The following is a 26475-nucleotide window of genomic DNA, read 5'->3' as shown; positions in this document are numbered from 1 at the left end:
TTGGAGTATGTTGCAAACGCAGCGCTTATCTGTGTTCTCAAGGGAGCATGACTTGATCATAGTGCAGAGAGAGAAGGATTGACAAGCAGGTGAATGGACAGTGATGGTTTGAAAAATGAGAGATAGGGGAGCCAGAGAAGCTCATCAGGACAGATGCTGGATGTGTTTATCTTCCTACAAGCACAAGTGGGTCTCTGGATGTCATTTTACACCTTGTCTGCCGCGTATTATTTACAAAGCACTGATAAAGTGTATATGCAGGCAAAAATAAAGAATTGCTCCAACTCTATTTCGGAAGAATCAATGAAGAGGCTTTAATGGACTCTATAAATTCAATTATCTATGTACGCCTAAGCTTTCAGAAGAGATAAATGTCAAAACTTGTGCGACTATATAACATGACAGCAGTCCACTATTAATACTTCCGCTAAGTAAAATCAAAACATACCTGAACAGATTTAAAAATACCTGTGAAAATACTTTTCCTAATTGAACATATTTTTCATTACAAATTATGTCACTTAAATTATAATAAATCAGTTTTTGACAAATGTTTAGAAATTAGTGAATATCTAAAAGTTTTAGCATTGAATCTATAACCCCATTCACACAGACCTTTGGTCCCAGAAAATACCCATAAAATTGCCAGACAAGCTTCTGTGTGAATGCAAACACGTCCCTTAATTCTTCTGAGATCGTTGCCGGAAAGAGGACCTAGTAAACCTAGCCTGGTCCCACCAGACTCGTACATTCATTTCATTTGTACAGAGAGTCTGGCCACGCTCCATTGCAAAGCGTTACTTCCGTTAGGGAGGGTCCTCTGTTGACGTTTAAAACTATTGGATCTGCCCAGAGTCACTCTGAATCTGCCATAACCAATCGCTAACGTTTGGTCGTGACGTATATCATGCATCGAAATTGTCCGGAAACAACAAGTAAGAATAATCAGACAAACAAAACTTAGCAAACCTGGTTCTTGCACCGGCTTTAACTTCTGCATATTTCTTTGTTTTGCAACAACGGACCGAATAGATTTTCTCACGTCTTTCTCCACTGCCATTACTGAACTTAAACTGACGCACGACCTCAACGTCATCGTTCTTAGCCACCCCCATCTGTTCGCTGATTGGTCCTGCAGATTTTTGCAGGAGAAAACGAAACTCTACAGAGCAGTCCCAGACGTACTGCTGAAGCGAAATGAAAATTAAGCGGAAGCACGTAGGAGGGCGGAGCCAGGCTATAGTAAACCCCCATTCACACAAACCTTTGGTCTCAGAAAATACCCATAAAATTGCCAGACAAGCTGCTGTGTAAACGCAAACACGTCCCGTAAATCTTCTGGGATCATTGCCGGAAAGAGGACCTAGTAAGATACACGGAAAAATCTTTGTGTGAACAAGAAGCCGAAACAATGCCATAATGGGCGTTTCCGTAGTGAGGACGCGAAGGTCATCACAACAAAAGTTATGGTTCAGCTCTTTAAACCGAGAGATTTACATGCGTATCAACATTCACGACGAGAAATATCACAAACTAGATTGAAGCAGTTATTAGGAAATGATAAATGAGACGAATAAACAATGACGCGCATGCCATGGCAACATGAAGTTTGTTTAACTCTTTAAAATGAGGGATTTACAACATTCACGACGAGAAATGTCAGCAAAACTGGACTGACGTAGATATCGGGTAAGTTAGCTTGTCACCTACTGCGCTGAACCGGAGATCATTCAGCAGCATAAAAGAATATCGTGTCACGTGCTCATTTCAGCTTATAATAAACAAAAATGCCAGCGCGTCATCCCAACAAGATATATCGTTCAGCTCCTCAAAACGGGGGTTTAAATGCATATTAACAATCACGATGAGAAATGTCTAAAAACCGAACGTCAAATATCCACTCTGAAGCTGAGATCATTCATCAGCATAGAGCGACGCGCCACGCGCTCCTTTATAGTCTTATCATAAACAAAAATGCACATGAGTGGTTTCTGGAGAGAGAAATAATAAATATTACGGTATGCAAAGTTCAGACACGGTGTAGAAGATAGTGCAGGACTTTCAACAGGTCACGTGTCTTTCCGGGACCTTGCAGATGCCGGCAAATCATTGGCAGTGTGAATTAACAAAAAATCAAACGATCACGGAAAAATCCAGGATGCATTTTCCGTGTATTTTCTGGAATGTCTGTGTGAATGTTATTTCAGCATGATTTGATGTGATGTTCAAAAGAAAATCTTGTGCGCTTCATTGGAAGCCAACAAATGTCAGATTTGGTTTGACGACTCTGTTACGTTCAATGATAATGTATTAAATAATGTATAGGGCTTATTCGCAAACACCGGAAGTCGCTAGCCGCGGCCATCTTGTTGACATAACATCTGTCCTGCCCCTAGCCGCACGTAGATTTGAGTCGAGGGGAGCAGTAGCCTAATGGCTTAATCTCGTCTGTATTAAGAGAAGATGAGCTTGATTATTGTAGAACAATATAAAATAGACCCAATAGCCTTAAGTAAAGATCCGTCCTTATTGCCAGCCGTAACTTATCCGGATATTTATAACTATATCGTTCATACAGTATTCGCATTCATCATACAAGCACAGGGCCGGTCACATTAACGATAACTATAACGATAACTATATCATCGTCCACATCACCAAACAATACGTTTATGCTAATTCGCTCACGGCACTCGCGCAAATCACTTGCCTTTAATATTGCTTGTAATAAAAACTTTTGCAGTCCTCAACACGCTGCGTTTCGAGTAACTCTAAACAGCGAATCTAATAGTTTGTGTAATCTCTTACCTTTTGGCATAACAGTTAGTTAATGTAATAGATTAAAAAGCATTACGTAGTCAATTTTCACAGCAACTGGAGGTAATCTAATGTTATCTCAGCAATGAGCTTCACTGTCATTTTAAGTGGCCGTGCACTTGAAGTTCAAATAGATTTTAATGCTATCAATGGTTTATCCTTAATCAGGTGGGAAAAATCGCTCAGAAAGTGATCCCAATGATGTCGTTCATTGTATCTGTATCGTTATAGTTTTGGTGTGAGCTCCGCTATTCTGTTTAATATAAAAAGATTTTCAAAACTATGTGAACGGCCCTTAATTCCCTATCAATGCCAGACCTATTATTATGTTCATATAGTTATTAATACGAATGTAATAACGGTCTCAATGTATGGCAGCTTATTTGAAAGAGCAGTTTCAGCCACTGCTTACAGCTAACCATATGTGATCAAATTATGGGGACAGACTTTGCTGTGAGCATATATCCCTAACGTTACCTGTGGTAAAATGATGGGGACAGACTTTGCTGTTGGGAGTCTCTCCTTCGCTGGTTCAACTCCTCTGTCTCCTTCCTTTCATGTTTTCTGACAGTCGGTATCGCATAAAAATTAATTCCGGGGTTCTTTTTGCTGTTGTTAGAACATCCGTGTATTACACCACACACCATCGCGCGGTTTTAAAAGAATTACACCGATAATACCATGCATAATACCCACGCTGCCTTGCTTGTCAATTGACAGACTGACAGTTTTATGTCAACAATATGGCCGCCGCGAACATTGATGACGTAGATCGAATAAGCCCTAATGTATTGTGTTTGTTGTAGGCATGATGAGTTCTAAGCTCCCTCTACTGCCCAAATCTGTGCTCTTTTCCCTTATTTAAGAGCCGATCGGATTTTGTGCTGACACCGGGAATATAAGGTGGAAGGCGGAGCAGGACTTCGTCGGTGTCCAGAGTTGTGGCACGGGTTACTTCGGCAGTTTATATATCTAATATCATAAATATTTTTCTTTTCCCTGGTCTAGCACCAAAAATAATAATAAAAATCCCTACTTGAAACGAGCTGTGGATTGTCTCCTCATTATTTTACGTGGCCGTGTGTAACACTCTAGAATTGGGGTTAAATATTTCTTACTCACTAAAAGCCTGAACATTTCTTTCTTTAAATTGGTTTAGAAATCCCAAAACATTGTTTCCTTAGTCTATCTTAGTTATCAGTGTTCATCTAATTCTGAATCTGTAATTGTCCGTTTAAAAACAAGCAATAAACACACTTTTTTTCACCAACAGTAAACACTTTTATAGGAGCAGAACTGAATTTAATTTTTCTTTTTTGCGGAACATCATCCTTGTCCTCCTCTGGAAGACCTGGAATCTCTGTGATATCTGATCCAGGGTCATAAGTAATGTCCTCATCATATAGGTCATCCTCCAGGTCTGTGCAACTCTCCCCCCAGCCCTGATAGCAAGCATCTCCATCCGCATTGAAAACAACTCTCTCATTCCCACAGTATTTCTCAGTGGGTTCCTCTACTTGATCCTTTGTAATCTGGTTGGACTCCTCTTTCAAATGAGTGTCTGTGTCCTCATAGGCCTTGGTGGATGCAGACTGAGTTGAATTTCCTGAAGTTTTGTCACAAACTGCAGTGTCATTGACTTGAGCCAAGGTTAAGGAACTTTCCACGGCGTCGGTTGAGTTCACTTCTACTCTGTGTTTTGGTTCACTGGATCTATCAATCACCTCAGCGGTATCTGCGTCCACTTTTCCGCTTTCTGTCTCCGCTGGCCCCTCCTGGGGCTTCTTCTCACCCGGTTTCACCTGATCTCCTCCTTCTGACAGAGGGCTAGGACTGAGAAGATCTTCTGAGGAGGAAGAAACTGGCAGATTGTGCTTGCTACCTACTCGCGTCCTGTAAAAACCAAACGACGGAGACTGGCGTGCGCTGGTATCGTCTTCGCTGGCATCCCCATGTCTCTGTAGACCATCCGGGGAGTACAGCCCCCTTCCTCTTTTAAAAGTAGCACCAGGGCCCTGCTGGTCTACATTTTCGAACACAGCACTGAGCTGACTCACAGTGGGTGATGAAGCCTCCGTCCTGGAGCAAAGACTGTCCAAAGAGTCCGTACTTCCTCTGTTTGAACGCGCCCCCCGCCAGTCATCCAAATGCTCGTGAGAACCCCTCTTCTCTTTACCGTAAGAGTACACAGGTGACTGTGAAGCATCTCTGGAGCTCTGCTCAAACAGTTTCCTTGTTTCTGAGAACTTTGACTTGTGATGGCCACCACCAGTCCGCTCTCCATTACCATGCTGGAACTTGATTACTGACCCATCCGCCTTGTTTATAAAGTTTGTTGGCTTGGTGAGTTTCTGTGGGGAGGTTTCATCCCCTCCTCGTTTGTTCGACCCGGGGTTCTCAGTCCCCATCTGCATGAACATGTTCTTGATACGACTGACGTGGGCACCATACTGCCTTCCTCTAGGTTGCCTGACCCCCTCTTGGTCTTTAGGCTTAGGATCTCCATCCTGCCTAGGTTGATCAAAGGCCTTCTTTAGAGCCTGGAACTCTGCCCTGTAGGCATTTCGATGTGGAGAAGCACTCCTCAGCGTATTCCTCTCTGCCGAAGCCTCCGTCTTCAACATTTTAGCCTCGACAATGGAGGTCTTCTCGAACTTACAGTAACATTCCTTCGCTTGGTTTTTGTTTGGTGCAATATCACATTTTGTTCAAAACTGGAGACCTGAAAACATTTGCAAAAGTATTAAAAGTGGAAAGTTGTTTTCCAATTATGCACTTCTCAAACTATTATAAATTATAAACGTGAAAATGTACAGTTACTCTCCATGCTATTAAAAGGTCAGATAACAGGTATTAAAAAGGGTTCCTATAGCTCAAATGTATTAGCAGTGCAAATGGTCCTGAATTCGATTATATGGAACACACATACTAATAAAATGTATATAGCTTATAATAAACTGTAAGCAAATGTAGTCAGACAGATTCATACTGCTTAACTAAAATCTGTTATTTATACATTGTCAGACAATTTTTGCTATCTATAGTATGTTTCTTATTTTCATGTCTTATTTTGCTTTTTTGCTGCATTAGTAACTGCACTTAAGTTGTAAAATCTACTGTTTAATTTTAAACTGCAGCAGTGCTGATAAACACCTAAGAAACTATGAACATCAGTTTGTAAACACTGCTGTACATTTCCTAAAGGGCTTGGATGCTGGAAAGTGCCATTGCATTGACTCCAACAGTCCACCGCCCTGTGCATTATGCATGATCATCACTTTGCCATAAGGGCCGACGTACGGACCCATTTGTGAATAAAGGCGATTTCAGAGAAGTGTTGTCGATGTACCAACGTGTTTTCGACGCAGATCTTGTTATGACTCAGATAAGATTTGCCCTCCATCAACACCCATCGCGTAGACTGCAGATACGCGCTGCACATCGCATCACTGCCTGGCTGTTCATATTCAACCGAGATTAAAATTATTATTTCATAATATGCAATGCCAGCAGATGTATATTACATGATCATTACAAGAACAAAATATGATGCGGCGAGAATGATCAAAAAGATGAGATTGTAACAGTGCGCGATGCCCAAGATGCCCAAATATGTAACTCTCTCAATGAAAGCTCCACATTAGTAAAAGTAAAACACTAATAATACTGTTTGCATTCCTCTAAATTGAAAATCTAGGTAAGGGAAACATCAAACGTGGGACTCGTTGCGTTCTAAGTATCTGTGATGGAAAATGAACAGACCGTTACGCGCATCGCCTGCATCAGCTCCGTCCTAAAATCCCGTCAGAATAAACACAGAAAATATCAACCATCGTGTATATCTATCTATCTATTCATTATGTACAACATCGTAAACAGTCACACAGGGTCAAAAAAGCAGAAGTAACAGGAGTATTGCTTAACACCCTTGTTGCTTCAATGTTCAAAACAGAAGTCACTTACCTACGTCTTTCAATTTGATAGGCTACAATTTATCTCAAGAATAAATATGATCCCGCTTTCAATAATTAATCAACAGGAATTGCTGCATCGTCGCAGAATCTCCATGTAAACAACATTTTCATACAGCTGCACAACCAGCATCAAGCTGCCATCCAAGACTTCAGCAGACAATTGACACAATATGACACACAAGCCGGGGTTTACACACAAGCGCACACACACAAGCAGCTAGGCGACGCCATTACAGGCGAGGGGTGATGCGCCATTCTTTAATAGGAGTATAGTGTATACAACACAACATAGACACACTTTCACATTACACGAAGCATATTCACTGCTTTCGTGTGTTTCGTTTATAGTAATGACTCGTTTAACACGCTTTTTCATGAAAGCAGTACCCATGTGACAGGTGCGTAACCTAGATTTTAAGAATGGTTCGGTCCAGTAATCTGTATAACGGAGGCTCTAACAACTGCAGTCCGGCAAAGGAAAAGTAATTAAAATAGCAGCATAATAACTACAGTGGTTGTGCTTGAGATACAAGGCCACATGGTGACAACAAAGATGGATTATTCAGTATAAACAGTGATGTGATCATTGGATCAATAAACCTTCTACAATAAGACTAAAATAAAATGAGTGAAGTATTACTAGCTTGAAGAGTGTTACAGTATTTCAACTAAGTGAAATTTTGGATAACAGTATGATATAAAGCTTGAGGGACAAGTAGCATCAGCCAGTTATGCAGGATTTAGCTTTACTGCATTTATTTTAGACCCATATTGATTTTATAAACTGCTGTTTGCTTCATTAAAGCCAAAGTGTTTAGCCAAAATCCCAATGCTGTTTGTTTGTTTGGTTTCGTGCTTTTAGCTTAAAAATTGCCAAGGGAATTTACTGCAAAGGGTAAATTGTGCTGGAGCAGACAATACAAATATAGCCTCTTATTACACCCTCACATTGCATACAGTACTATAAGCTACTCTATAGCGTTTTTATTTGGGCTACATGTAAAAATGTTTAGCCTATCTAAAACCTTCATTTGGTCACACCAAAATTAATAAAGCAAACCGAAGATTTCACCTGACTGAGCCAATCTGACAGCAATAGTATGCTCTAAATGTTTTAATGGTTGGGTCAGGTATTTAACTCCTAAGGGCAATGCCTTCCTTTGACCACATTTACAGTGCAGTTGTCTGGGAATGTTGCATGGCAACCTAAAATCTTGACGGCACAAAATGCAGCTTGGTAGCACCTTAATGAGGTACAAATAAATAATACAGACCTACAGACTAGGGGTTTGTTTCACCCTTGGTCCCTCTAGACTGTCCAGTTGTGCAGCATTGTGCACAGTGCAAATGGCCTGGCCATCTGTCAGCACAGCCTCTCCACAGGGGGTTGAATATATTTTAATAGACCTTATCTCATTGTCATCTTTAGAGCTTATGGGGCATGATTGATGGGGGAGGGAAGCCTCCTGGGTTTTCTTCAAAACCTATAGAGAGCTATTGCATAAATTTGTATACAACACTGCTTTGAAACAGCACATCTCTCATGAGGCATGAAACCAAATACAAAATTAGTCACCCTTTGCATCACATATGTAGGCTTGTTTACATAATTACTAAGTCATTTACATAAAGCAATTCAGGGGTATAGGCAGTTAATGCATGTCTTTTTTTGTGTGTTTTGTGCAGCCTCCATAAAAACGTTTGTTAAACAACTGTTAAAAAATGTAGCAATTTTTCATTATATGTGTATGGTGTATTAAAGGGCACCTATGGTTCGATTCATGATTTTACATTTCCTTTGGTATGTAAGTGTGTATTAGTACATAATCATAATTCCTCCCGCTTCGGACTTAGCCTGTAAGTTAACTCCTGTTAGCATTGCGACCGAATCTTTTAAACATGGTAAGGAGCATGAGATTTCCGGCTGATGTCAGAGGTATTCAGGCCAATCACAACGGCCAATCAGGGACACAGAAGAGCTTTTCAAATCGATGAGTTTTGTACAAAAACAGAGAGTTAATATGGAGCTACAAAAATGTATGGTATCTGGAAAATAATGTGTTTTTTGAACCATAAACCATGTGAACAGATTGTATTATACACTCTAAAAAAACAAACGGTGCTATATAGCACCAAAACTGTTGATTTGAATCGTAATCATGGAAGGGCCGTTTTTGGTGCCATGTGGCACCGGTGGGGCACCTGTGTAGAACCATATAGGGGCCATATAGCACCACTGTAGCACCACATTTGGTTCTACATAGCACTATATGGTTCTACACAGGTGCTTCACCGGTGCTATATGGCACTAAAAACGGTTCTTCTATGATTACGAGCAAAGAACCACTTTTGGTGCTATATAGCACCGTTTGTTTTTAGAGTGTACCAAATACACAAAATAACGTTTCTTAGTGGAAATAGATGCCGTTTAATGTATTATTTCTGCACAGTGGTGCCCAGTGAATTCTTTATTCAAGGGCGCACAATGGGAAGTTTGTCACAACATGTATGTAGCCCGTGATGTGTGTGGTTTGTAATTTCAAAATATGTGTTCTGCGTGTCGAGGGATCCTGTGTGCATCACGTGTCTTGTCAAAATAAGTGCCTGTTGCAGACGCATCTAAAGGGTTTATGATAAAAGAGACGCTTGTGTTTGCCAGATACTCGCATAATCTCATGTGTAATCAAAGTTTACTGTTAAGGGAGTGTCTTCCGTGTATTTTGTGAACGTGAGCGTCTCTTTTAACGGTTTTGACGCATGTGCAGCAGGCACACTTTGACAAAACACGTGATGCACATGGTTCACATGACGCACCAAACACATATTTTGAAAACACGAGCAACACACGACACTCTGAACACATATTTTGAAAATGCCCCCCTCGAATGAGCAGTCACGAGCCGCCACTGTTTCTGCATGAAATTACATATGATTACTGTATCTAACAACAATTATGACATTTATATTTACCCCCAAACTAGAGTCCCCTAATGTATTTCTGCCATTTCCAGCTCTGGGCCACCTAATAAAGTGTGTGTGTGTACCATAATTATCACTTTGTGGGGACCAAATGGTTGGGGTGATGGTTGGGGTTAGGGTTTGGGGGGAAGGGAATAGAATATAGGCAGTTTGTACGGTATAAAATGCATTACGTCTGTGGAATGTCCCCACAAAACATGGAAACCAGAATGTGTGCGTGCGTCCGTGTGAGTGCGTGTGTGTGTGCGCAGACAACAATTATCTGTAATTTTATGCTCCTCCACAAAATAGTTATACATTATTACATACAATTATGTGATTATATACGTATATTTATATTATATAATGATAATGTTAAAAATTCATCAGCAAAAATTACCTATATTACTGTTCTGTTATTTCTCTTTTATATTCAGTACAGTACAATTTCCATTTCGACCCAACGGACTGCTGTAAATAGTGCATGTGATTTTTTCCAGCATCTGCGCCAGATGTTTCAGCCAACCAGCGCCCATCAGCTCCCACGACACGCGCTGGCAGAGTGAGTGGGAGGAATCTGAGCAGCTGAGGATGATGATGCTTACGGCTGTCACATCGCGAGGACCACCAGCGACCCTCCTAATGTGTGATGTTAATAATCCATGCGGCAAGTGAATGATGGGCTCGCTTGACGTTTTCGTGTGGCTCATAGCGGGTACGTATAGAGGCTTGAATAACGACTTTGGAAAAACAGCCGCCTTTTTCCCGCTGGATGATAGCTAGCTTACTGGCTAACGGAATAGCTCTCGTGCATCATAAGGAAATCTAACGGCCATTGGTTTAATTAACCGACTGTTGAAGCAAAGCGTTTTTGTTAGTTAATCGCAGTGCTTGTAGTTAACGTTAATACAGCAAATTGCGTTAATATAAGTTTTAAACATGCTGTAGTGATGTTGATACGAGAGCTAACGTTAAATGTCAGCACGTTTGGTTATTTTGCCTTCATAACAGAGAAATGTTGTAAGATGTCGACATTATTTTCTCAATGTAAGTTACATGAGATCACAATAATATTTTTTCTCCATGTTGCTTTGTGTCCGTTATAAAAGCCCTTATTGTTCATTTCGCCTATGGCGTACACGACCAAATGCGGGCTTTAGTCGACTCCAAACAAAGATATGTGTCTCAGACTGGCGGTGAGTGACTGAAGAGACTGTTTGTGTTTCAAAACCTAGTGTGCTACCTACCTAGACATCAGATGTGTGCGACTTCTTGCGGCGGGTTGCAGTCCGTTGTATGACATCAAAGTACCGCGAGAAAAAGCTTTCGAATTGTTCTCGCGCTAATTTGATATAAAAAAATTCGCGCACACACATAGTAGTTTTGGGCATCGCAGGGGCATTAAAAAAAACCAGATGTTCAAAAACAAAGCACTTTGAAGCCCACAAATACTGACTAGGTAGTCAACTCACAAAGTTTTGAAACACTGTCGAAGTTTGAAGTGTCTTAACACACGCAGCTCTTTCATTTTTGGGCCTAACAAATGCCAACCTTTTGAAGCTTCAACCTGTATAATCAATTAACTATCCTTCTCACTTTATTAAAGTTGTAAAGTAAACTTCTCCTTTAACAAACTGTTTGCATTTCATAACATGCAGTAGGCAGTGTGATGCAACACCTAATATGTTGAATAATACATGTTTGTATAATAGATTAAGCATTTTCATAATGCCCCTTAAAGTTCTTTATATTGTATGTATCAAAAGGCAAACCTGTATTATGGTAAATAGACATCCTGAGAAAAGCATCTCTCACCTTGAGTCCTGGCTGCAGCGTAGTCGTGACAGGCTGACCCAGTTTTGTGGATAACATTCACTTCCAGGCAGTACTACGTTGAACAGTTTACAATTACACGTCTGCTTTTCACACTACTGCAATTAGTCTGTACTGTTTCTTCCCCATAAATTGTGAAGCTTTTGAATTTCTCTGACCGGAAAAGAGAAGTCAGCAAAGAGCCGATTCGACAGTTCAGTAAGACATCCCTGACTGTGCCATGGAAAGAGAGAGAGAGAGAGAAAGAAAGGGTCTTTTCTCAGTAGGCACATGATGAATATCCTCAATTTGGCCCAGTGAAGGTCGGCCCGTAGAAGCATAAACCTGGATTAGCCATTCCAACTGCAGGGCTCGGTCTGTAATAATGTATGCACTGTGTGTTTGCATATGTGTGTGTGTGGTTCTCCGTGTGTACGGTCACTTGCCATCAAAAGTTTGGCATTAACCAATAATGGTTGATCTATTAGAATAAAATGTCATGCATTAGCTTCAGTTGGCCTTGTGTTCACACAGTATTATTCTGATGATTTTATAGCCACTGTAATATGGTTTATTTGTTATCAGGTTTATATTAGGCTCTGGGCTAAGGGCACCAACAGGGTGACATCTGGCACTGCAATTATTCAAAGTATGCATCTGTGACCCTATTCAAAACCAGTCATTAACACCCCTGAAAACAGATCAATGTGTACCATGGACATAACTGTTAGTGATATATTGACACTAATGACAAGCTGATCTCAGAGCTCTTTACAATAAGATGTGTTTTTTTGCGTTTCCTGAATGCTTTGGATTTGTGCAATCTTTGCACATTTAAAAAAAAAGTTCAGTTTTTTTACCTTAATGCCATGCCAGATGTATTTGACTTGCTTTTTAGTTGAAAACAAACAAATAATTTTATATTAATCATGTTATTCTTGAAGGGGGTCACAATGGCAAACTTTGAAAAGCACATATCCATATTAACATAATCAAAATCTACTGGGTTAAAAATATATATATTTTGACATATTCACAATATGTTTGTGAGATAAGTTTTTAAAAGCATCCACTATTAAGTAAATGTTTTGCATTATATAATGTAGGGATGCTCCGATCGATCGGCCGCAGATCGGTATCGGCCGATAACGACATTAAATGACTCGATCGGTCCTCGTTAAATTTGCAGATCTCGTGAGCCGATCTTTCTGTTTACTTTTGTCATCATATGGATCCTCAATGCGGCTGCAGGTAGAGACCATTTTTGCGCAGTGAGAGCATTTTTATAACCCGTGGCTCATGAGCGACGTGCAGATTTGCATTTCTCTCTTTGCCTTTACAGAGATATGTGTATTTTCTATGAGGACGCGGTTCGGTCCTAACAGCGCGACCCGTCTTCACATCCCCATCAAACAGCGTATACAACACATATCTATCGCGGACAATTGCATCCACATGTCAAAAGTTTATTATTTGCATGCGTTTTAAAGTTTTGAGCGTTTAAACTTGAATTTTCCTCACAGCTGCTCTCGTCTGCATACACCCGCCGCGCGCACACACAGCAGCCTGTCATCAGTGCACGTGAGCGATCTCTGTCAAGTCTTAAAGCTACAGTAACCTAATTCATCTCTCAATAAAATCACTCTCTGCTCTTCACTACAGAACTGTTGTACTTCATACGAATGCGTGTATATTTAATTCATACAGTAAAGACTGTTAACTGTTTTATTTTCATTAGTTTTTACAGACATAAGCCTTTTTAAAGCTCCAGTGTGTACTTTTTTTAGTTAATTCTTAGCAAAAACCCATGTTTTCTTCCAAAAGTATGTGCTCATTCATGTGTAATTCCTTCCACCCCACTAATCAAAGTATTCTCGTAAGTGTAGAATCTGCTATTTAAAATACATACGATCGAGTCGCTCTCTGGCTGAATCCATGTTGTGCCTCCATCTTTGAAATACATTCGCTGACGAGGGACATTCCTGAAATTCAAGCTCCACCTTTCGCGCTTTCAGAGTACACTCAAGCTGGCCGCGAGCTGAAGCCTACGGAGGTTGCATGTGTAGGCGGTATACGTCATCAAGACAGTCTTATTTCAGAATATTAACAATTATAAAGCTGACATTTATTCTTAGTTAATTGTAAATTGATGTAATATGCTTATGACTTGCGAATGTAATGCTCAGTTAATTTAAATAAACCAGGCTTGATGACGTATGCAGCCCGGATATGCGACCTGCGTTAGACTGAATCCTTCGGCCGCACGCCGTGATACACCTGCGATCTAATGCTTTGAAAGCCTGTTGAAGAACTATTCTCGAGGACATTAAAACAAGTCGCCAAGGAAGCGAAACGGGGATTTTAAACGACAACGCGACAGGAAAAACATCAAGACCAAAGTCAATATTGGAGTTAGTTTTCCAAGATGGGGCTCATTGGACAATGCAGTTGCTAGGTTACTTCACCACAGGTAATTCAGCATATTGGTTTACATCTATACAGTTTATGTTGTAAACTTGAAGTTTTATAGTTCCTTGGCTAACTATAGCATGGGTATGCGTAACACTTGTTAGTGTAAACATGCATGTGGTTTAATGTCTTGGAACAGCCACACGCCATCTCTCCGCACATTTATGTAATCTGAGGTACTGAGATAAATGTTTTTCATCTTTTCTGACCTCTAACACAAACACACGGTGTACAGCGCTATTTTTAGCCTTTCATTGATAAAAGCGTCTGATCTGCGCGTCTTTCGTTTCATTTTACAAGCGTGTGAAAGTTGAGCGATCTTATTTCACCAATATCAGAGAAAGCTCTTACATATACACAGATATGTAATGTTTACTTAAACATAAGCATTGTACTCTGACATATTAGTTCGTGTCTATTAAACCCGTCATTACTCTAGCTCATGAGTAAATGACAGGAGAGGGACTCGTCCACAGACCATCTCCTCAGTAATCTGAAGAGAAGCTGTCGAAAATGGACAAAAAGAGACGGATTTAAACACCAAGTGTAAACGTAATGTGTCTCTCTCGTCCACTTGTGATCTGATCAATGAAAACACATCTTAATACCAAGTTTAACAGCCCGTGTGATATTTTCCTCGCGTCGATGAAAAAAGAAGTGTCTAAGCTACGTTTATGGTTGCTTTTTGTATGTGATTTTAAGCGGACATATCATGACAATCAGACTTTTTCCATGTTAAACATAAATCTGTGTGCTTTGATGGATCACACGCAAATGACATTGCAAATTGTTCATTTTTTTTCATTGCTTTTGCTTTGTAACTACTGGAAGCCATGTTAACCTTGGCATGACACGGCCGGGCCACCGTACGAGTTAAAACGCGTTCCGAATGGGGGGGGGCTAGAAAGTAAAATTCAGTTGGTTGTCATATAGACTTTCACCGCTTGATGGGAGTAGATCCTACACAGTGGAGCTTTAAAGGCATATTAAATTTCTCTTTGCAGAAGAAATATTTGTTGTGCTAATTTATTTGATTCTCTATTAAAACAATAATATACCTAATTACTGCAAGTAATATAACAAAGGCAACATCTGTGGTATTACTTTATCTAGAAAAAATGTTAAAAGTTACAGTCATCAAAGAGCTTGCATATCAGCTTGAAAAATCGGTATCGGCATTGGTATCGGCCGATCACGAAGACAACAAATCGGTGATCGGTATCGGCCAGCAAAAATCCTGATCGGAGCATCCCTAATATAATGCACTTGGAAATGTTTTGTATCTGAAGGCATGAAGAGATTACTGCTGCTCTATAGTGTAGTACTGCTGGGGATTTGCAGCACACTCCCCTGTAGTGATTAAAAACCAGCAGTGAAGTGAAGAAAGAGACAGAAAGAAATGGAAATGAGAGAGGAGAAGACACTGGAAAGGCTTGTTTGCAAGCATTCTTCCAGCAGTAATATATTATCATTATTAACCGCTGCAAAAACTACCTCAGTCTTCTGAAATAATGCTTGAATAAGACGTACTGTGTATGTGTTGTGTTAGTGAACAGGGATTAATGTGGCATGTGAAAGTGACTGTGAAATGTTTAGAGATTGTGACTCACTGTACTACCGTCCACCAGCCAATGAGAGTCAGTGGCCTTATGCTCAAGACGCATTCACCCACTCGCTCACATAGCACATTCTCACACATTCCTACACAAATTATATTTTCAGTTGTGTAATATAGGCAAGAGAAACACCCCATTACATACATTTATTAAAAATAAATAATAAACAAAAGTTATAATAAACAAGGGAAGTCTTTCAGCTAGACAGAAAGAGAAATATGATCCTAGTTAAATATAATCTCAGTTGCATTCTTAAACATAAAGGTTCCAAAATGGTCCTTTGTTGGGCTGTAACCTTTAAAGGAAAAACACCATCGTTTTTTAATATTTTACTATGTTCTTATCTCAACTTAGACTAATTAATACATACCTAAGTGTGTCGAAGTGCTGCAAACTAAAGCCCGATTTATAGTTGTGCATAAGCTACGCCGTAGGTTATCCGTAGCCTGTGCGTAGCTCTGCGTAGCCTAAGTTCTAAGTGGACCGCAAGCGCTGTGATTGATCCAACAGAACCCCTTCCATCAGGTAAAAAAACTGTGTCATAGGAATTTCCATTTGCAATGGTGAAAACAAAGATGAGCCAAGTTGAGGAATGATTTAACTCAAACTGCAAAAAAAGTCGTTGCCTATTTACTTCCATCGTTCTCAAATCATACACAAGAAGTTGCTGTTTCTTCTTCGTTTGTGGGTTAACTTGCCAAGCTTCTTCTTCTTTGATGGTCACGCTGCTACTGTGGTTACACGCATGTATACTGCCTACCAGCAGTGTGCTTGTGTGTTTTCACGTCGACGCGGACGACAACGCAAAGTATAAATGAAAACCGACGCGGAACCTACGCCGTGCGTCGCGGCTATGCCGTAGGACCTACACACAACTATAACCAGCCCTTATGTGCTCTTCTGCCATACAATATAGTTCTCATTTTTTATCTGCTTAAAAAATCGCCACATTTTATTTTGTGCCACCATACTTACTGGTGCAACTACTCATGTAACAGTCTTTAAATAGGGAAAACATGGAAGTGTTTGGTGGCTTCTAAATTCATCCCTGTTTGGTAGTGCTGGGCGATTTGGCCTAAAAATAAAATCTCCGATTTTATTTTTTTTAATTCGACTTCGGATTTTTTCCGACCCCCCCCCCACTTATTAAGAAAAGCAATAAGTACAAACGGCAGACAAGTTGAAGCAAATTTTGCTTTAATTTATTCAAAAGCAAGACAAATGTAACCCCAATTTATGAGATGAATAATAAATAAATAAACACCCTCTTGGAATCAAAGTCCCAGCTGTGTTTTACGTGTGCTATGATGTTGTTGATGTTGCTATAATAATGCTACGGAAGCCCCGGGCAGCCAAAAATGCGCCATTACAAAAAAATCGAATTACTTATTTTTTAAATCGCCCACAACAAAAAATTCGAATTAATTCATTAAATCGATTTTTCGCCCAGGCCTACTGTTTGGATCCTAAGGAATGAATAGGGCTAGGCTAAATGTTAACACATTTACAAAGCTGTACAAAGATTAAGTACACGCATTGAAATGTATTGATTCATCAAGTTGAGGTGGGAACAAAGTAAAATATTGAGAAACAGTTGTGTTTTTCTTTAACATGCACAGAAAAGTTTTTTTTGTAGTGGAAAAAGGTACTACATACTATAAAAACATAAGAAAAAAATGTTTTTTGGAGAAGCATCTTTGATAAACCAAAAGTGGTTCTTCTATGGCATTGCATTTTTTTTTCAGATTGTAAATTGCTATATTGGAGGAAATTTGTTTTTATCTGTGTAGTCGCAGGGCTTAAATGGTAACTTTTGTTTTTAAATATTTATTAGTAATTGCTGACATAACATGAACTAGGATTAATAAATGCTGTTGATGTATTGTTTATGTAAGCTAATGCATTAACTAATTAATGTTAACAAATACAATCTTATCAAAAAGTATTTTATTATAATATTTTATTAATTAAAAGAAATATTTTTTTTATATTTATACGCTTTTTATTCTATTTTATTTTACTGTATAATATTTACTGTCACTGGTTTTGGTTATGTTGTACAGTATGTTTGGTTATGTTTTGGGTATGTTTTCAGATGTGAACACAAAGCTGCTGTAAAATTGCCTAATAATTAGATTTGCATTTCTCTCTGCACTAGTGGTCACCATCTTCTCCAAGTCGCATGGAGACCGCACTGTTTATCCTTCTGCTGGAGTGCTGTTTGTTCATGTGCTAGAGAGGGAATACTTTAAAGGGGAGTTCCCACCATATCCAAAAGCAGGTATATTTATTATTTCACTTACTCAATAAGATGCCTTTATAGAACAAATATTTCACTTAAATATTTTTCATGCAAGCTCAAAATACAGAACAGCCTCTTTTATACTATATCACAGTGCTTCAGGTTGTCATGTTGTTTCTATCACGTATGACTTTCTTTATTCCATGAAACAATAAAAGCAGAATTGTAAGGACCAACAGTCCCAGCTTCCATTCACTTTCATTGAATCTTTATCTTTGCAATAAAAGTGAATGGTGACTTAGGCTAAGATTCCTTTAGGTGAACTAGCCTTTTTAAGATAAATTATTTTTTATTTCAGGCGATGCTAGTAATGACCCAATCACATTTAACACCAACCTGAAAGGCTATCCAGACAGGCCTGGATGGCTGAGGTATATTCAGAGAACCCCACATAGTGATGGAGTCCTCTATGGCTCACCGACCGGTGAGCTTGTAAGCAATCCGACCATTATAGAGGTGTGTTACATTTTTAAGAATTGAGTCTCTGCTGTATCTGACTCGTATATGTAGTTTAATAGTTCAAAGGCCACAGTATATTTTTATTTTTCTAAAAATAAAGTAATTTTTGGTTGGAATGGAAGTATTGGTCAAAGATCAAAAAGTTACCTTTTTAAACTTAAGACATTATTAGTTTGCATCTGGTTCCGACATCGTCTGCATGGTATGAATGTAAAGCTGTCCTGAGCTGAGCTTAAACTTTCACCCTTGCGTGTTGCAGATTACTGCATATAACAGACGCACTTTTGAAACTGCCAGGCACAACTTGGTCATACACATCATGTCTACAGAAGGTGAGAGCCAAGATCAGTGTCGATTTAACAAATCTTATTATATCATGCAGCCGTATGCTCAGTAAAAAGCCCTATTGTTTCACAGAAAGCTCTTTATATATGTAGAATAATCCTTAGTAATGAGTATATACATGTGTTTGTGTCATGAATCAGACATGGGATTATAAAAGTTACCACCCTAAAAGTTATAAAAGTATTATTTCTTAAAGGAAAACACCACTGTTTTTCAATATTTTACTATGTTTTTACTTCAACTTAGATGAATTAATACATACCTATCTTTTTTTCAATGCGTGCACTTTTAATCTTTGTACAGCGTAGGGGGGCCATTCGTGCCAGTTCCGCCAGACACGTCGCGAACTAGTTTTCGGGTTCGTTCTCCGGATGTCGCGTTGCTCGACTGCATATACGTCATCGAGGTTCTCACATTTCAGTTAAAATACATCAGAAAATTAAGATTTATTTGTTTTAAGACATACAATCATTGTAGTTTCATTCTTACCTTGAAATATAACGGTTGCTTTTTTTAAATTAAACCCGAAATATTAAACCTTGATGACGTATGCGGTCAACCAACGCGACTTCCAGTGAACGAACCCGAAAACATGTTCGGGACGTGTCCGGCGGAACTAGCACGAATGGCCACCCTAGTACAGCGCTTCTTGAACGTGTTAGCATTTAGCCTAGCCCCATTCATTTCTATGGCTCCAAACAAAAGTTTTATTTTGTGCCACCATACTTAATTCTGTAACTACTCATGTAACAGTCTTTAAATAGAGAAAACATGGAAGTGTTTGGTGGCTTCTAAATTCAGCCCTGTTTGGATCCTAATGCATTAATAGTGCTAGGCTAAATGCTAACACATTCAGGACGTGCTGTACAAAGATTAAGTGCACACATTGAAAAGATAGGTATGTATTAATTCGTCTAAGTTGAGGTAAGAACATAGTAAAATATTGTACGGTGGTGTTTTCACATTTGTTTATTTATAATGTATAGAGTATTTGGGCATACTAATAAATGTTTTTGGATTATCGAAAAAATTTCAGATTTGCCATCTCACTTTAACAAATCTGCTTTATATTTATACTGATCGAATGTGTTAGATTTGATGAAGCTTTATTTGTCATTGTACAAGTACAACGTGTTAGATTTCAAGCTTTCTGTCTGTGTTCATCTAAGCAACTGTTACAGTATAGCTCGCACCATCTGCCTCCCATCATGACAGCCAATTCAACATAAGAGCCGCCTTATTATACAATGATGCCTGATGTCTTCCTCTCTTTCCGATCGTTTGGCAGAGTTTCCTCTACCCTATCAAGCAGAGTTCTTCATCAAAAACATGAACGTTGAGGAGATGTTGGCCAGCGAGGTGTTGGGAGATTTTCTCGGTGCTGTGAAGAACGTGTGGCAACCCGAGAGGCTCAACGCCATCAACATCACATCCGCACTTGACCGAGGCGGACGAGTCCCATTACCCATCAATGATCTAAAAGAGGGGTGAGATATAAAAACACGCTGAATAGTTACACTAAAATGGCTTATCATCAGCATCGAAATTATATGTTACCCTGGACCACAAAATCAGTCATAAGTTGCATGGGTACACTTGTAGCAATAGGAAGCAATACATTGTATCAAAATTATTCATTTTTGTTTTATGCCAAAAATCTAAATTCAAAAGTGAAGATCATGTTTCATGAAGATATTTTGTAAATTTCCTATTGTAAATGTATCAAAAATGTATTTATCTTTAGTAATATGTGTTGCTGAGGACTTCATCTGTACAACAAGCCGATTTGCACCCTCAGATTCAGTGGCCGGTGACTTATTTTTCGAGGGCGCAAGATGCAAAGCTCATCACAACATGTATTAAGCCCTTCATGTGTGTGGCTCGTCATGTCAAAATATGTGTCTGCTGCAGACCATTAAATGGGTTTATGATAAAAGAGACGCTCGCATTTGCCAGATACTCACCAGATACAGTGGGGAAAATAAGTATTTGACACATCAGCATTTTTATCAGTAGGGGGATATCTAAGTGGGCTATTGACACAAAATGTCCACCATATGTTTCCATCAACCCAAATATTGAATTCAGACAAAGAAATCAGTACATTTAAGTATACAAGTTGAGTCATAATAAATAAAGTGAAATGACACAGGTAATAAGTTTTGAACACACTATTTAATACTTTGTAGAAAAGGCTTTGTTGGTGATTACAGCTTCTAGACGCCTCTTGTATGGAGAGACCAGTCATCTGCATAGCTCAGGAGTGATTCTGGCCCATTCTTCCACACAAATGGTCTTTAAATCTTAAAGGTTCCTTGGGCCTCTTTTATGAACTTTCAGTTCTCTCCATAGATTTTCTATGGGATTTAGGTCAGGTGATTGAGTGACCACTTCATTGTTTCCTTGGCCTTGTGTTTGGGATCATTGTCTTGCTGAAATATCCACTCTCTTTTCATTTTCACCTTTCTGGTAGATGGCAGCAGATTTTACTCCAGAATGTCCAGGTACATTTCTCCATTCATCCTGCCTTCAATAATATGATGTCTGCCAGTATCCCTTGCTGAAAAGCAGCCCCAAACCATGATGCTTCCACCCCCAAACTTAATTATTGGTATGGTGTTCTTGGGGTGGTGGGCAGTGCCATTTCTTCTTCAAACATGGTGTGTAGAATGACTGCCAAAAAGTTCAATTTTCATCTGACCATACCATAATCTGCCAATAATCCACAGACTTCTCCAAATTCTCTTTCGCAAACTTTAACCGAGCCTCATCATGCTTTTTGTTCAGCAATGGAGTCTTGCGTGGTAAGCGTGCATGGATGTCATGCCGGTTCAGTGCATTGCTTATAGTTTTCTTTGAAACAACAGTACCTGCTGATGCAAGGTCTTCCTGAAGTTCTGCCCAAGTGGTTCTTGGCTCTTGGAGAACTCTCCTGATTATTCTTTGTACTCCTCAGACAGGAATCTTACATGGAGCACCTGATCATGGCCAGTTTATGGTGAAGTGATGCACTTTCCATTTCCGGATAATGGCCCCCACAGTGCTCACAGGAACATTCAGCATTCTGGAAATTTGCCTATAACCATTCCCATCAAAATGCTTTTCAACGATAAGATTACGAAGATCTTGAAAGAGTTCTTTGCTTTTACCCATCATAAAGTTATTCCTGTGTGCCTCCTTGGTAATGAGAATCCTTTATATGCCATCAATTAGGACTAAAGCAGCTGATATCAATTAGTACTGATAGGGGGAAGGGTTTCTCTCTCAATACTGACAGATTTCAGGTGATGATCTGGCTTTCTATCCCATTTTGAACCTTGCTCTCTTCATGTGTTCAATACTTATTCCTTGAAATTACTTATTGTAATTTCACTTTATTTATTATGACTCAGCTTGTATACTTAGATATTCTGATTTCCTTGTATGAGTTCAATGTATGGCTTGATAGCTACATCTGGTGGACATTTCGTATCAATAGCCCACTTGGAGATCCCCTTACTGATGGGGATGCTGATGTGTCAAACACTTATTTTCCCTGTTGTACACCCATTCGACACTTGTGCAGCAGGCATATATTTTGACATGACGCATGATGCACATAGGTTAACATGACGCAACAAACACATATTTTTAATCTGTGCCCGTCGGAAGAGAAGTCACCTGCCGCCACTGCTCAGATTCCAGATTTTAAAATCTTGGCCAAATATTGTCCTATTCTAACAAATCATACATCAATGCAAAGCTTATTTTCAGCTTTTAGATGATGTATAAATCTCAATAAAAACAATTTTACCATAATGACTAGTTTTATGGTCTAGACGTAAATATACTGTTCAGTAAAGTTGCGATATTGTAAGTATGCTTAAAAACTTTTTAAAAAAGCCCCTGATTTGAGACTCTGGCATGCACAGAGTTTATGTTATGGTAGGCGCAGACGTGCAGTTCTCATCGTGTCTGCGAGAAGTGGAGACTCCGCAGAACCAGCTGCGCTGCAGTCAGGAGATGGAGCCCGTCATCAGCTGCGATAAGAAGTTCAGAGCTCAGTTTAATATCGACTGGTGCAAAATCTCTCTGGTGAGCACCGGATATTCAGATGTGCTTTGTGTTCAATTGTACTGCTTAAATGTTTGCTGTTACAGTAGCTTCAGATATTATTAAAAGCAAACCTAACAAAATCATACCGAATTATGTTGACAACCAGTTTGTCTTTGGTCTTCAAGGTGGACATCACAAAGGTTGTTCCTGTGCACAGTAATCGTCCTGATCCTGGCACGGGTGTGCTACTGGACATCGGAGAGTACAACCCTCCTTCTCAGTCACTGAAAAGTAGAGACTACTTTACTGACTTCGTGGTCACATTAGCTGTGCCCTCCGCAGTTGCCCTCGTCCTCTTCTTCATCATCGGTTACACCATGTGCTGCAGACGGGAAGGGGTGTAAGTTAACTGTTGGTGAAAAAACACACACATTCAAACAAATGAACAAATAACATATTTGACTGCAGTCACAGGTGTAAACTGTGTAGGGATAGTACAGTATCCTATAGGCTATGTAGAAAATCTTGTTGCACCTTTATTGATAAAAGGTGTAGCAAGACAGGGTCACATCCCTGCCAAAAAGCAGCTTCCCATCCTCATCAAGCATCCATCTCTATGGTCAGCATTTAATCATTAACTCGGACACAATCAGACCCAAGGTTCCATCTGTTGTATTCAAAATCATCCCGACAGATGTTTCCTTTCCATGATCAGCCAATCCCAGTGTGTTTCCTGATGATGTCACCCACCATCAGAACTACTTCAGCCCGAGGGAGATCCCCCCCACCACCAGACTTCAGTTTATCCATCTGCACCGCTCCATTCCCCTTTCATTCGTACCTGACTCTCCCCCCTTTGGCTTTTGTGTGGTTGTTTAACTATCAATATTAGAATTTAATTCAGTCATTTTGTTTTGTTTCTAGGGAAAAAAGAAACATGCAAACACCAGAGTAAGTGTTTCCTCTCCTGTGGTCTTGGCTTTTCATTGACTTTATTTGACCCCTTTTTACTTCCTTTGGCTAGGTTCTGTTTTCCCTCCTTAAGTTTTCTGTTCTCCATCACAGTAATGTTCATATCCATCTCATTCATGACATCACCTCTGTGTCTTCATGATGTCATCAATGGGTCAGCTGCTTTAGTGACAGACAGATCAGATCCTCGATATAGGCTAGCCTATAGGCTTAATAGATGTCAATTGTTTACAACCTGTAATAATTGTAGGTAATACATTAAGACTCACGGTTGAACAAATAAATGTTTATTTATTGATCAGATATTCTACTCTATACTTTTGTGCATGTTGTGTACTGTATAAGCAGTATCTTGTGCTTGCTTCAAGTTTCTCAATTTTTTCCCAGATATTCAGCTGGTCCACCACAGCTCCATTCAGAAGTCAACTAAGGAGCTTCGCAGCATGTCTAAAAACAGGGAGATCTCGTGGCCTCTCTCAACACTGCCGGTTTTCCATCCTGTAAGCGGGGAGGTGGTGCCGCCCATTCATCCCGACAACTACGAGACCACCAGCATGCCGCTCATGCAAACGCAGACGTGAGTCTGTTACCCATTATAGCCATTTTTAAACATTTCTTGTTTGGCGGATTTGAGTAAGTAAGAGATGAAATGTAGGTTACTGGCTTAAATCTTCCAGTGGCCTGGTATTAAATCTCACAAAGTTGAGAACAGCTTGGAATAGATTAAACATCTATTAATTAAAATGATTTCGTGTTTACACTGACGGGGTTGATGCTGGAGGTTGCCAAGACTGTTCATGTTTTTAGTAGGCATTACTGCCACTCGATGCCCTAATGTTATTTGTGGACTGACCATTGCTGTTAAAGGACAAGTTTGGTATTTTACACTTAAAGCCCTGTTTTCAGATTGTTTATGATGAAATAGAACGGTTTTGACTGAAATTTGGACATATGATGGTGGCCCGAGTATTTTCGGGTGTTTTTTGTATTACCCTCCACCTCTACAATGGCTGCATAGGTGCACTGGAACAATCCTTCCTAAAATGCATTAAACTTTCGTTTACAAAGACGTGAAACTCACCAAGTGGTCAGGGGTGTTCACTGATATGCTCACACAAAAATTGCTGCAAAAGATGCTTTCCAACAGGTTTTATCGTAGTTTTTGTCCAACTCCATTGACTTGTATTAGATGTGCTGTGAGGTACGGTAACGTTGGGAACGTTGTTTGTATTCTTGCAATTGGCAAAGGTGGATTATCGCCACCAACTGGGCTGGAGTGTCTATTATTCAAGGTCTCAACAGAAGAATATACGGGTGTGAGGCGTTTGGAAAAATAGGTCAACAAGTTTTACAACAAATGGTAAAACACCTGTGGAAAAGCATATTTTTTCAGCGATTTTTGTGTGAGCATATCAGTGAACACCCCTGACCACTCGGGTGAGTTTTAACGTCTTTGTAAATGAAATTTTAATGCATTTTAGGAAGGATTGTTCCAGTGCACCTATGCAGCCATTGTAGAGGTGATGTGGTGATACAACAGAAACCGAAAATTCTCAGGCCAGCATCATATGTCCAAATTTCAGTCAAAACCGAAAATGAGGGCTGAAAATCTAAAAACGGGGCTTTAAGTGTAAAATACCAAACTTGTCCTTTAAAATGCTACTCCAGGGGAAGATTAGGATATGTGTTTGTATATGCTGGCAAAAAGTAATAAATGACTTGTGCTGTAAGTGTGAAAACCAAAGCTGTGTACCGTAGTAAATTATGTGTGTTAGTATTAGTAATGACTCTTTTTGTAATTGAACTATTATTTTCTTTATAGGAATCTTCAAAATCAAATCCAAATACCACAGCAGCAGACCTCTGGTAAGTGCAGTAAGTCATTAATAAATGCTATAGCTTTCGTCTCAAGCAAGTGCAAATTACTGCAGATGCCACAAGACTTAAGTCTTATTTTGATGTTTTTCTATTGGGCGGTCCTGGCAGTTCAGATTTTTTCATTGCACTCTAGTGAACCCCAGTGTACAGATAAAGAACTGCCATCCGAGGTTTTAATGTTGTTTTCTGTCTAACATGCCTGTTCATTCATTCATGCTAACAAAGGAGATAATTATTGTATGTCGACTTTTCGAAGGCTAGAGGCAAGTATTTATCTCTGCATGTGTGTTAATGTGTGGTGTTGTGTGTTTTAAGACAGAATCAGATGAGTTTGTTTTTAAAAAACTCTTCTGGTTGTAGGTAAATGGTATTCCTGAAGAGAGGAAGGTGGCGGAAGCTCTGAACCTGTGACGGCTTCACTTTTGTACATTTCTATTCTTGCCAAATGTGCATGCATAGCAAACAAAATATTAGAGTATTCACATTGCTAAACTGAACTAATGTTACACTAAGAAAAACTTTAAAATGTATTAATATCAAAATAAAACAAGATGTTAATCGTGTTCTCATTTTTAAGTATGAGCAAAAAAGTTGTTTTTATATTTTTCTTTTGTCTACCACTAATAGAGGCACATTCAAAGGGATGACCTAATATAGTATCTTGTTTTGTCTGGTTATTATGTTCTCTTATACAAGTAAATATGTTTTGATAAATAAATTAATAAATTTGCAACTAAAAAAAGTTTCTTATATTTAAGTGATAGACTTACATCAGTGGTCTTCAACGTGGTGCCCGCAGGACAGAGTCTGTGAGGTGCCGCCAAAGCACATTCTATTA

General features: G+C 39.4%; 3 protein-coding genes across 9 annotated transcripts in view; 2 read left to right on the top strand and 1 right to left on the bottom strand.

Moving 5' to 3' along the window:
* Positions 1-11702, bottom strand: part of ppp1r9a (protein phosphatase 1, regulatory subunit 9A) — a 61188-nt gene extending 49486 nt beyond the window's left edge. For 2 of the 5 annotated variants that reach the window (XM_055219979.2, XM_055219983.2), the window contains exons 1-2: positions 6781-6962; positions 4098-5539 (exon numbers count right to left, since the gene is read on the bottom strand). In XM_055219979.2, coding sequence (XP_055075954.2) covers positions 4098-5441 — 1344 coding nt within the window. In that variant the 5' untranslated portion in view covers positions 5442-5539; positions 6781-6962. Of the gene's footprint in view, positions 1-4097; positions 5540-6579; positions 6713-6780; positions 6963-10996; positions 11186-11564 lie in introns of those variants that run through there. The other 3 variants (XM_055219980.2, XM_055219981.2, XM_055219982.2) reach the window with 3 other exon arrangements.
* The window catches only part of chrac1 (chromatin accessibility complex subunit 1), a 443634-nt gene that overhangs the window by 363686 nt on the left and 53473 nt on the right, over positions 1-26475 (top strand). The gene's annotated exons all lie outside the window — the stretch shown is intronic.
* sgce (sarcoglycan, epsilon) lies at positions 10277-26213 on the top strand. Of its 3 annotated transcripts, XM_055219987.2 has the most exons (13): positions 10277-10464; positions 10859-10945; positions 17805-17927; positions 18247-18404; positions 18667-18739; positions 20041-20239; positions 22664-22826; positions 22973-23187; positions 23712-23738; positions 24148-24336; positions 25582-25625; positions 25863-25900; positions 25998-26213. In XM_055219987.2, exons 1-13 carry the CDS (start codon positions 10425-10427, stop codon positions 26046-26048), a joined length of 1407 nt encoding a protein of 468 aa, XP_055075962.2. In that variant the 5' UTR covers positions 10277-10424; the 3' UTR covers positions 26049-26213. The 3 variants fall into 3 exon arrangements, with proteins under 3 accessions (XP_055075962.2, XP_055075964.2, XP_055075965.1); XM_055219989.2 differs by lacking the exon at positions 25863-25900 and having other exon boundaries at positions 10279-10464; XM_055219990.2 differs by lacking the exon at positions 10859-10945 and having other exon boundaries at positions 10281-10464.

Source organism: Misgurnus anguillicaudatus, chromosome 20 (assembly GCF_027580225.2).
Source record: "Misgurnus anguillicaudatus chromosome 20, ASM2758022v2, whole genome shotgun sequence".
NCBI lineage: Eukaryota > Metazoa > Chordata > Actinopteri > Cypriniformes > Cobitidae > Misgurnus > Misgurnus anguillicaudatus.
Note: the sequence above shows the minus strand (reverse complement) of the source record. Positions and strands in the feature narration are given on the sequence as shown.